The sequence below is a fragment of the Podarcis erhardii genome (assembly GCF_964252035.2).
Source record: "Podarcis erhardii genome assembly, chromosome: 2".
Classification (NCBI taxonomy): Eukaryota; Metazoa; Chordata; class Lepidosauria; order Squamata; family Lacertidae; genus Podarcis; species Podarcis erhardii.
The window spans coordinates 25,230,709-25,243,358 of record NC_138498.1 but is presented as its reverse complement, the minus strand read 5'-3'; the positions used below and the strand labels follow the sequence as shown (position 1 = coordinate 25,243,358).

The 12,650-nt window shown below is 45.8% G+C and overlaps 1 protein-coding gene across 1 annotated transcript in view; it reads left to right on the top strand.

The window, feature by feature from the left end:
- Nucleotides 1-12,279, top strand: part of FAM20A (FAM20A golgi associated secretory pathway pseudokinase) — a 45,954-nt gene extending 33,675 nt beyond the window's left edge. The window contains exons 6-11 of the mRNA XM_081849764.1: nt 242-357; nt 1,133-1,313; nt 2,461-2,570; nt 4,997-5,078; nt 7,079-7,138; nt 11,748-12,279. Coding sequence (XP_081705890.1) covers nt 242-357; nt 1,133-1,313; nt 2,461-2,570; nt 4,997-5,078; nt 7,079-7,138; nt 11,748-12,009 — 811 coding nt within the window. The 3' untranslated portion in view covers nt 12,010-12,279. The remainder of the gene's footprint in view (nt 1-241; nt 358-1,132; nt 1,314-2,460; nt 2,571-4,996; nt 5,079-7,078; nt 7,139-11,747) is intronic.
- Nucleotides 12,280-12,650: the final 371 nt, after the last annotated feature.

Genomic DNA, 12,650 nt, shown 5'->3' with positions numbered 1-12,650 from the left:
AACGTTTTAGCTCCCAAACGCCGCAAGCCCAGAAGTGACTGTTCTGGTTTGCAAACTATTTTTGGAAGCCAAACATCCAACGGGGCTTCCACAGCTTCCGATTGGCTGCAGGAGCTTCTTGCAGTCAATCGGAAGCCGTGCTTTGGTTTCTGAATGTTTTGGACTTCTGGAACGGATTCCATTCGACTTCCAAGGTACGACTGTACTTTCCTAGCTGTTGCCTCCCTTCTCCCCACTGCAGAATCCTGGATTTCCGCCGCGTCCCTCCAGTGGTTGGGAGAATGATTAATGTTACAAAGGAAATCTTAGAGGTCACCAAAAATGAAATCCTGCAAAGTGTCTTTTTTGTTTCGCCAGGTAAGTTTCACCTGCGCTATCTGCAGAAGAGGAAAACAACAGCTTTCCAGAAGCTGTGGTTTTAAGAGCTGCTTCAAACATGACACAGATATCTCTTCTACATAGGAAAAAACATGCACGGTGCAAACCACACAGTGTGTGTGACATGATAATTGCCCTTGTATCTCATGCTGTGGATACCATGTGCTAGGAAGCTCTGGCATATTTGTTTGTTTGGAAAAAATGGATGAGCTGGCCATAGTTTTCCAGAGAGCGTACATGCAGCAAAAACAGTACAAACAAGATCAGCACTTGTGATAAAAGCAATTTTTCTTTTAAAGACTAGTTTTTGCCCAGGACATTTGTCACATTTGAAGTGGCCATTGTACTCCTCCATCAGGAAGAGTGTGGCCTAGCGATGCTTGCTCTGCTTCCTTAATAAAAGGCAAATGATTTATACGATTTGAAGAGAAATGTTTGCTCTGTTTTGCTCTGCTTCCTGGCATCTAGCCTTGTCAGTGATAGGGGACCATGCTGCTACTGCCTATCCCAAATGTTCAAAAAATCACAAGCCACTCCACAAACCATTGTGATTTATGAAGTGTATAAATAAAGATGGGTTCAAAATGATGCCTCGTATGTAACTTAAGATGTTATTTCTCCTGTGATCTTAATGACATATCGCTTTAATATGAGAAAATAACTGATCTCATGTTTTCACCAAGGTCCCCCAGATTCTTAAAACTGTGCAGCGCTGCATTAGCCCTCTCACTCACAGATTCTGCTTTCTCTGCAGCCAGCAATGTCTGTTTCTTTGCCAAATGCCCTTATATGTGCAAGACAGAATATGCCGTGTGTGGGAATCCTCACCTTCTGGAAGGATCCCTCTCTGTTTTCCTACCATCTCTCAACCTGGCACCAAGAATCTCCATCCCAAACCCATGGATACGATCCTACACCTTTGCTGGAAAAGAGGAGTAAGTGGGTAAATGAATCTCTCTCTTGGCCTGCGCTTAACTCGTATTCTTATTTACCGTATATAGCACTTGAAACTGACTGCATATTTTGCAGTATTTGTTGGGCTTAGCAGTCCTTCAGACGTCGGAAGTATTTCTATTTTACGAAGATTAAACTAAGGGTGTCGTCCTAAGCATGTTCAGCTTGCTTCACCAAACTATTGTATTGCTGTTTCACTCAAGACGCCGGTGGCGCTGTGGTCTAAACCACTGAGCCTAGGGCTTGCCAATCAGAAGGTTGGTGGTTCGAATCCCCGCGACGGGGTGAGCTCCTGTTGCTCGGTCCCTGCTCCTGCCAACCTAGCAGTTCGAAAGCATGTTAAAGTGCAAGTAGATAAGTAGGCTCCGGCGGGAAGGTAAATGGTGTTTCCGTGTGCTGCTCTGGTTCGCCAGAAGTGGCTTAGTCATGCTGGCCACATGTACACCAGCTCCCTTGGCCAATAAAGCGAGATGGGCGCTGCAACCCCAGAGTCATCCGCGACTGGACCTAATGGTCAGGACCTTTACCTTTCACTCTAGAACATGCCTGAGAATGACTTTACTGAATGTTTAGAGAAGAGGCACAGAAGACCTGTTCTATCTCAGAACAAGTGCCTGGTTGAGAATCACCACTGTTCTTTGGTGCAAGAAGCATAAGCTTTTTTCCATCGATAGAGCACTTGGGCTCCACCCATATCCCTAACTTTGGTTTGTTAATATCATTTCAGAAAAGCATGGGTATGTTGTTCCTTTTACCTACCACTGCCAGAACAAAACAGGCCGAGATCTGATGCCACCAGAAGTATCATTGGCAAACTCATTCCCACACAGAAGAGATTGACAACCCTTCTAGAAAAGTAGCTACCTGCTCAAAAGCAGCACAGACCAGGTTTCCCCAACGGATGGTGTTTGGCCACAACTCCCATCAGCCCCAACTTGGTGCCCTCCAGAAATTGTTACACCGCAACATCTGGAGGACACCAGATTGGGGAAACCTGGTGTTGTATATCCTTACTAAAAAGCCAGTGTAATAAATGCAGGACTAGTTTTCAACTATTTCAGAAAACAGAGAGGAACTCCCAGCATAGTTGTGCTAGCATTCAACCCCTTCCTTTGGCGTTTCTCGCAGATGGGAAGTGAATCCACTCTACTGCAACACAGTGAAGGAGATTTATCCTTACAGCAGTGGCACTCGGCTACTCAATATCATCGACATGGCAATATTTGACTTCTTAATAGGTAAGTGGGAAACAGCAAAGTAATAATTAATCTCATGGATCTGACACACAGTCGCAGATGTTGCAAATGTCGCTTGCTATGTTGAAACCAGAAGGCTTGTAAATAGTTTGGCAGCACTGGTAGCATGTTTTCTGCTCTGAGATCAGCTTGTTTCTAGCCGTTATGCAAAAGTTTTAAAACACCAGTGACCTGTATGTCAGCTTCGCCTTTGAGCCAGTGCCACCAACTGGGCTCAACCACTTCAGCCCCGACTGGGCCAGGCGAGCTGGGGTAGCACTTCCAGAGACCCTTTTCTGCAGGAACAGGTCTAAGTGCTGTGGACTCACAACTCAGAGCTGTGAGCACCGAACTCACTTCCAGAAGACAGCAGTGCACAGCAGAGTATAGCAGAGCATAAATCACTCGGATGACAGCGCTGAAGAATATCTTCTTTTATTCACTACAGCTACTGTACTATACAAACTATACACAAATGAAGACGCTGGACTGCACTGAGTGTTACAGCTGCTTTCTGCAGTGACCTTATCTACACAGAGATAACACTCAGTCTCCCCCTTTGAAGTGAGGCTGGAGCGGAATAAGTAGCAAGCACAATCCGCCCCCTCCTCTCTGGAAAATGAGCAGATTCTTGCAATGGGAGGGGTGAAATCTCTTCACTGTATGCATCTAGTTTGCTAAAGGCTTATAAAGCAGAAATGGAATAAGAATAATAATAATAATAATAATAATAATAATAATAATAATAATAATAATAAAATATATTTATACCCCACCCATCTGGCTCGGTTTCCCCAGCTACTGTGGGCGGCTTACAACATATAAAAAATTGTAAAACGTTAGATATAAAAAAATTCCTGATACAGAGTTGCCTTCATATGTCTTCTAAAAGTCAGATAGTTGTTTATTTCCTTGACATCTGATGGGAGGGCTTTCCACAGGGCTGGTGCCACCACCAAGAAGGCCCTCTGCCTGGTTCCTTGTAACCTCACTTCTCGCAGTGAGGGAACCACCAGAAAGCCCTTGGAGCTGGACCTCAGTGTCCAGGCTGAACGATGGGGGTGGAGAGACTCTTTCAGGTATACTGCTTAGGGCTTTAAAGGCCAGCACCAACACTTTGAATTGTGCTCGGAAATGTACTGGTTCAGGACCAGTGTTATATGGACTCGGTGGCCACTTCCAGTCACCCATCTAGCTGTCGCATTCTGGATTAGTTGTAGTTTCCGGGCCACCTTCAAAGGTAGCCCCATGTATAGCACATTGCAATAGTCCAAGCGGGGGATAACTAGAGCATGTACCACTCTGGTGAGACAGTCCACCAGGTGGCAGGTAGGGTCTCAGCCTGCGTACCAGATGGAGCTGGTAAACAGCTGCCCTGGACACAGAATTGATCTGTGCCTCCATGGACAGCTGTGAGTCCAAAATGACACATCACATCCTTTTTCTACTGCTGCTGCCTCCTTCGCCTTGGCCCGATCTTTCCTTTAGCTGCAGGAACCAAACAAATAGGAATCTTCTTTGCAATGACAGTATCAGGCTTGAATCCCTCCTGTTCCAGTTTGGGGCCATGGCAGAAGCAAGAGGTTAAAGCCCTCCTGGTTTAGCTCCTAGTGCAATGGTCCCACTGGAAAGCCATGGCAAGCCACTATTTTTCAGGCTTAGCTCCTAAAGGGATGACACGAGTAAGCTCCCCTCACTTTTGAATTGCTGCGACAAATACTTTCCCTATAGCATTCCCCTTCAAAGTGGCCTGTCTCTCTGCAGATTTCTGGCTCAATGCAAGCAAAGGTGAGCAGCACTCCTAAGCTCCATTGATTTCAGTGGGGGAGTTGAAGCACATGCCAAACGCTCATCCATTGATCAACAGGGTTTTAAAGTGCTTAACAGCTGGATGCATCAAGCCTGCCCTCTGAGAGTTCTAGGTCAGTCCTAATAAAATAGAATGGTGATGGATCTGTTAGAAGAAAACAAGTCTAAAACGGGGGAAACTCTAAGCGTGTCCAAGTGTTCATAACTAACATCAAGTATTTCCTCTCCTCCCTTAGCCAATGCAGTTACACTGTCATTCATTACTATCCCGCCATCTGACATGGTGTAGGCATTTCCAAACCATGTTATTTATGTCTGTCTGCTCCTATCAGGGCATCCCACTCCTTCAAAAGTAACTCAGTGGGGTTATTTTCCTGCCGTATCCCATCATACATCCTTGCAGAACTTTGGAACAAGTAGATATCACAAGCCTATCTTATAAGCAGCCATTTGATCCAGATAAAAGCCATTTTTGTGTCTTGCTCGCTGTTTCCTGTTTAGTTTCAAAGCTGCTATTAATACATTGATATCAGATAATGTGTCTTGCATGAGATCTCAAGCAGTTGGATTGGGTTAGTACTCTGGAAGTACCAAATGCTTTTCCTTCTCTGTTTTGAAAGGCAACATGGACCGTCATCATTATGAGATGTTCACAAAGTTTGGAGATGATGGCTTTTTGCTCCATTTGGACAATGCAAGAGGGTAAGGAACCCCACAAATTGCATCTGGGACCTAAAGGGGGAAAGAGCTGGTTCTGTGGGGAGGAATAGTCCGTCCTGGGTCTCAGGAACAAGACTCAAGAAGTTACTCTGTGGGTCTTGGGATATAAATTCTGTGGAACCCCTCTTGGAAACCATGTGACCAGGCAGAGTCTTGAACTAAGGCCTGTGATGGCTTAAACACGGATGTAACAGTCGTCGCCACCATCTCAGGATTCTGGGAATTGTAGGAGGAGGATGAGCAAGAGACTTGTATTGGAAGATTCTGCAGATGCTCAGTGAATTCTGTTGAACAATCATGGCAGGTTCTTACTGAATCCCCAGCAGGAATTCTACCTCATTCATGAAGGTACACAGAACAATGGCACATGAGGACTACCTAGGCACACTTTTGTGCCATTGTCATTATATAACCTTGACAAAACACACAAATAGCAAGATAGATAAACTTTATTCGCATTAGCCAACGGCCATAGCAACATAAAACAAGCAATATATGCAATGAAAAAGACAACAATGGGTAAAAAGAACAATCAGTTGACCAAGATTATTGTTCAGATAGTGGCCCTTAATCTCACTGCACCCTTGATAAACCTAGCAACCTTTGCTGTTGTCTGATCATTTTGATCTGATAAAAGAAAGAACAATGTGGCCGCAGATGGGCGGCCTGGGATGGTAAGTAAGAATGGGGTGATGATCTCATTCCTCAGATCTTTATAAAGGGGGCAGGACAGGAGAACATCAGCCACTGTTTCCAGATTGCCATCTCCACATGGGCAGAGTCGTTTCTCAATTGGAATCTTTTGGTATCTGCCCTCAAGTACGGCAGAGGGCATCACATCCAATCTGGCCTGTGTGAAGGCACGTCTGTATTTTGGGATAGTTAAAATATACAAATAGCAATAAATAAACAGCAAAAGGGGCACATTTATCTGTGGACCACCAGCTTCCCCCAATCTGGTGCCCTCCAGATGAAGATGGGACTACAACTCCCATCATCTCCCATAAGTAGCTATGCTGGCTGGAGAGCATGAGAGTTTTTCATCCAACAAAAAATCTTCTGCAGAGTAGCCATTAATACTCTACGGCAAATGTTCTCATAGTGCATCTAACCCACACTACATGAAAATCTGAGAGGGTCAGAAGCCACAAAACTGACCGGCTGCTACAAACATTTATTTATTTAGCCCTGGAAGCAAATAAACTAATTTGAAAATAAATACTGTGCTGTTTATATTCCTAAGGCATTTGAAATGCAAATATTTGCTTTGGCTTGCGGCCTAATGCAACAGGTAATGTCACAAGTCGTGTGGTAAATCCTCAGTTATGGATTTTCCCATAAATGAAGAAGATTCAGGTAAATATATCCATATATAAGTAACCTTTGGCCTCCTGTGCTTTCAATTTAAGATTTATAGTATGATTTCCCATTTCATATGACATCTGAAGGCTGTTGTTCAGGGACGTTTTTACTGCCTATGGTGTGGTGTTTTTATGGCTTTTTTTGTTGGGAGCTGGGGCAACCCAGTCAGATGGGTGGCATATAAATAATACATCATCATCATCATCATCATCATCATTGAATTTCTTTTGAAAGCAGGTACAAACCCCCCCCCAACTGACACTATTAACCCCCTCCCCTTCCCATTGCTATATCCCATCAACTTGATTTGCATCAAAAAGCTCAGGTTAAATTGGAAATTTTTCAGATGCCTTGGTGTGTGATTTAACTTAGCATGTTTATTTTTCTTGTATTTAGTAGACAACATTAAACGCATTGCAACTGCTAAATTTGCTTAATTCTGCAGCATTTGCAATTGGCATCCATTCCGTGTTACAACTTGTGGATTTTTCTCCATGGAAAAATAAGAGCACTGGGAAATTTTCTGCCTCGTGTCCCTAATCACTGTACTTTAAGCATTCCAGTCTCTGAAGTGTCGGGTGGTTTGGGCCACACCTTTTACATTTTGTTTGTTTCCATAGTTTTGGGAAGCATTCCCATGATGAGATCTCCATCCTGGCTCCACTCGAACAGTGTTGCATGTAAGTGTCATTCCCAAGTTATTTTGGATTAAAGTGAGAGGCTCAATTGCAGCTCCCTGGGCCATAACAAGCAGGCGAACACTTCTTTCACCTGATGGCAATGGAGTGAGAGACATCACTGCACCACTTCTCACAGGTCCATTTCTGTGTCGGTCTGCAAAAGCTCCTTCAAATTGCAAGTTAGGAAAGAATGGTGTATAGTACTCTTGGGAACTGGAAATGGGAATGATGGAAGTCATGGGAATGGTGCTTTCCCATGGCTCCCAGTGTCCCTGGGCACTTTCACAAACAACGCTCATATAGCTAGGACCCAAAGCACTGCCATAGCATTTCCCAGCATCTCCACATTGCCCTGTGCCATAGAAACTTGAGAAAATGGGGAGGACTAGCTGAAAAGTCTCCCAGGAGCTCCTGTGGGGCTGGGAGATCACCCCATCTCCTGCTGGTTTTGGAGTTCAGGTCATTCCCCGCCGCCCAACATTTGACAACATAATTCACTTCCCCTGAATTATTTCTAAAGCACACTAGACCGAGTCTGTCCATCACTCAGAATGAAGTCCCAGTTGCATGCAGACTTCAGCATTTGGATGTGTAACGGAGTGCCCACCCATTTCCCCATCAAACATGCCATTTGTCATAGCTGAAGGAAATTGAGACATTTCTTTTGATCCCTGCCAAGAACACTAGATTTTATTGTCTTCTAAAGGGACTGAAAGAACCCGAACGCCATCAATTACATTTGTGTCCCCCTCCAGCCATTAGGGGGCTGATCATAAATTTTACTGCCTGAATCCTCTTCAGGCTACTGCTTTATGAATTCATATAAATCAAAAGCTAGGCCTTTAAAAAGCTGTGTCAAGGGTTATTCATCCTCCCGTGTTCCTTTGCCCTACCACATCTTAACTATTTTCACCATACTCCCCCCTGTGTATTTCTGTGCGCCCGGATGTCAGTGGCATCATCCCGTATGGTTATATTGAGCCTCCAGGTTGACTTTCAAAAGCCATTATTCACACCTTACAAGCCTCCTGGCTTATAATTATAGGGTTGCCAATAAATCCTTGCACTGAACTCCAAGTCTGTGTGATTTAAATTGGCTCCTGCTCACACACCTTTCCTGAACTAATCTCATCCTCTCAGCCACAAACTTCTGACTTTTAAATGCAGGCAGCCTGCAGCAACATCAAGCACTGGTATAGCATCCAGCCATTTATTTTATCCCTGTTTGAACAGAATAGAGAATCAGCAATGCAAATTTCACTGATATGGAAGGGTTTTTGCCTACCTCAGTTTTTGCATTACCAAAGAACACACCCACCCTCAGGTGTGCACAGATGCATTGACCTGCAAAAGTTAGTTGCAGGTATGGCTATTGCAGGGTTAGAACTACTCACCTTCTTCTAGCTATCAGTTCAGAACAGAAACCCTTCTTTCCTCAACCAGTGGGCAGGTGATGATGGTTGGTTTTTAAAGGCACTTGTCTCATTTAGCTATTTTTAAACATTTGTTCGGGACGCGGGTGGCGCTGTGGGTTAAACCACAGAGCCTAGGTCTTGCCGATCACAAAGTCGGCAGTTCGAATCCCCGTGACGGGGTGAGCTTCCGTTGCTCAGTCCCTGCTCCTGCCCACCTAGCAGTTTGAAAGCATGTCAAGTGCAAGTAGATAAATAGGTACCACTCCAGCAGGAAGGTAAACAGCGTTTCCGTGCGCTGCTCTGGTTTGCCAGAAGCGGCTTAGTCATGCTGGCCACATGACCCGGAAGCTGTACACCGGCTCCCTTGGCCAATAAAGCGAGATGAGCGCCGCAACCCCAGAGTTGGCCACGACTGGACCTAATAGTCCGGGGTCCCTTTACATTAAACATTTGTTCAGTTCCTCTTTTCTTAAAAAAACTTTTTTTGAAAAAACTCATGTCAATTCAGATTGAAGAAGAGCGGCTTGTGATTCCCATACAGACCAACCAACTAGCACCATGGACAACCAGCTTCTGCTATAAACCAAAAGAAGTGCTTGCGCCTAAGTTTGATTCTTTGAATAAGGTGGTATGGCCCCCCCCCCAAAAAAGTACCGTATTTTTCGCCCTATAGGGCGCACTTTTTCCCCTTCAAAAATGAAGGGGAAATGTGTGTGCGTCCTATGGGGCGAATACAGGCTTTCGCTGAAGCTTGGAGAGCGAGAGGGGTCGGTGCGCACCGACCCCTCTCGCTCTCCAAGCTTCAGGAAGCTATCAGCAAGCCTGGGGAGCCTGCGGGAGTTCCCGCAGGGCTCCCTACGCTGCGGATAGCAGCCTGCCGACCGGCGCGTGGGGCGCCCTGAAGCAGAGCGCCCCGCGAGCTGGGCAGACATCGGCCAGCCCCACAAGCTCGGGGGACAGCGGGGAGGCGCAGCGCCGCCATCCCACTGTTCCTCGACCTGGTTTGGAGGCTGGCGCTGGGGAGAAGGGCACTTCTCCCCAGAGCCAGCCCCACAAGCTCGGGGGACAGCGGGGAGGGGGAGCGCCGCCATACCGCTGTTCCTGACCTGGTTTTTTGGGGGGGAAATAAAGGGAATTTTTTTCCCCTTTATTTCCCCCCCAAAAAACTAGGTGCGTCCTATGGGATGAAAAATACGATAGTTTATGGCTCCACTGGGCTCACTCAAAGGGTGGAACCCAATGCAGTGCTGTAAATGGATTAATGCATGTAGGGAACCAGGTCCACTTGAACAACAAGACAACAAGAGGTCCCGGGCCCTAAGGAAGTCAGACTATCCTCCACCAGGGCCAGGGCTTTTTCAGTGATGGCTCCGACCTGGTGGAATGCTCTGTCACATGAGACTAGGGCCCTTCAGGATTTAACCTCCTTCCGTTGGGCCTGTAAGACAGAGCTATTCCGCCTGGCCTTTAATTTGAATTCAGCCTGATCTTTTATTTCCCTTCCCTTCCCCTCCCCTTTTTATGAAGATCACCCACTCTGAGACCCCACAGCAAATTCTCCCCTGGCCTCCTCGCTGGCCCAAGTAGGACCAATTCAGCCAGCTAGCCCTGAGAATTATCTGATTGATTTTTGAATTTTATTGTTATTCATGTTTTTATACCGTATTTTATGCTGCATTTATAATTAAGTGTTTTAAAGTGTTTTAAATTTGTTAGGCGCGCTGAGCCTGGTTTTTGAACTAGGAAGGGCGGGGTATAAATAAAAATTTATTATTATTATTCTCTCTGATATGCCCCCAAAACTTTTATGGAATTTTCTCAAAGCCTCCAGTGCAGATTTAGGGATACAGGGGTACACAGAAGGGGGTAGGGAACAGCCCCATTGCACAAACGGACCTCATTCTGCACACATTACAGCTTAGTTGAATCCCAAATGACAGCTATCTATATCCAAAGTCTGGTTTTTAGATTTCTGGCTGTAAGGTTTGGCAAATGTACATGCAGAATCTACTAAAAACAAGGTTGGAAAACATCTCATCTGCAGTCCCATCAGGTGTCCCAATTGTGTGACTGTTTCTCCCAAACCACGTTATGTTATGTCAGGAATGGGGCAGGGTACATAATGTGAGCTCCCTCACCAGCTCATGACCTTGCTTCAAGAGGGGAAGTGTTCCCTTTGAAACTGCAGCTAAAACAGGATAGGAAGATGCCTCTGGGGGGGGGGGGTTGCAGGCACCAGCTGAATGGGGGACTTCTTTTTGCAGTGCATACTTGCAAGAAGTTGGCTTATATCCCCCCATCCCTTGCCATCAGCTGACGGGCAGGAGAAAGTAGCACTTTGCCAGTTCTATGCTCGGCACTTCCCAAAGCGCTGAGCACTGAGCTGGCAATGCCCCTTGTGCTATAGTTCCCAAGTACAAGAGATTGTGGTAGCCACGTGATGGACAGCTGGGTTATCTTTTGCAGCCCTACTACTTGACATCATGGAGGATGGGAGGAAGTGAATCGGAAACTTTCTCCAGTCCAGGCACCTCTGCATGTGTAACTTGACATTCATACTATGTAAACTGCTTAGAAGCCTATTTTGGCATTAAGTGGTATATGAAATGAACAGTAATAATAAAAGCATGTGCTTCACAACAGAGCCACAGCCCTTCCCTATACAGTGGTGCCTCGCAAGACGAAAAGAATCCGTTCCGCGAGTCTCTTCGTCTAGCGGTTTTTTCGTCTTGCAAAGCAAGCCCATTGACGGATTAGCGCTATTAGCGGCTTATCGGCTTAGAAAAGGGGGGGGGAGGGAAAAAAACCCGCAGGAACTCGCAAGACATTATCGTCTTGCGAAGCAAGCCCATAGGAAATTCGTTTTGCGAAGCACCTCCAAAACGGAAAACTCTTTCATCTAGCGAGTTTTCCGTCTTGCGAGGCATTCATCTTGCGGGGCACCACTGTATCCCCAAAGCACATTTTACCCTTGCAACTTCACTGCTGAGTATCCACAACCAGCTTCCAAACATCTGGAGATGGGAGGAAAGACTTCCCAGAAAGCTTAAGCCACCGCGTTGCTATTATTTATAACTGAACATAGGTCGCAGCAATGCATATTTAAGTCCATCCAACTTTCAGGAGTCTCTGAGGGAGGGAGGTAGAATTTTGCTTTTGCATAATGAACCTTGTTTTCCCCCGTCCTCTTTCAGAATAAAGACGACTACGTTATTACGGCTACAGCTCTTGGCGCAACCAGCCTACAAACTCAGCGACATCATGCGGGAATCCTTGCTTGAGGACCGCCTAGCACCTGTACTTACAGAACCCCACCTTTTGGCACTGGACAGGAGGCTACAGATCATCCTGAAGGCGGTGGAGGAATGCATAGAGGCTAACGGAGAAGACAATGTTGTGATTGATGCTAAGCCCCTGGAGACAGATGCCTTTGACAGAATGACACAGCCAAGCTAGAGACCTAGGGGATAAACCAGAACCTGAACTTTTTAATTGGTGACTGTTCGCCTCTATCCCTGGACAGCTGTGATTGACAAGAGGGATGGTCTCTGTCACACCGAAATCTAAACATGCTGCTGGGCAGGTGATTAAAGACTGCACCATGGGTCTGAGTCTCCTTTGCATATGCATAACCAGAAATCTTATCCCATTATCACCACCAGTGACCTTTGTGCATCTTCTCCAGGAGACCTGAATAAATGGGGCACTCTGTAGCTGCAAACCAGACATATTTTGGGTGATGATGTGGTTTCACGGGATCTGCCCATGCCCGTTACTTCAGGTTGTTGTGATTTTTTTGGGGGGGGGGGAGAGACTGGGGTCCAAAATAAATGGGGGGCGATGAAAGGGAAGCGTGCCTAAAAACGTATCTGTGTATACCCACATCACAATTTAAGGCTATGACACCAAGTTAGCACTCAGGGACGTTCAACAAGTGGATAACCACAACAGAAAGACCAGCAACCCTGGACAAAAGGCGAAGGGGAAAATGCCGGCATGGTGAAGTTGTGGAACTGATACTTCTCCTGGTTATAAATGTGGCAACTTACAGGGAATAGTATTGGAAGGCATGCCCTTTACCCACAAAAATACTGGTT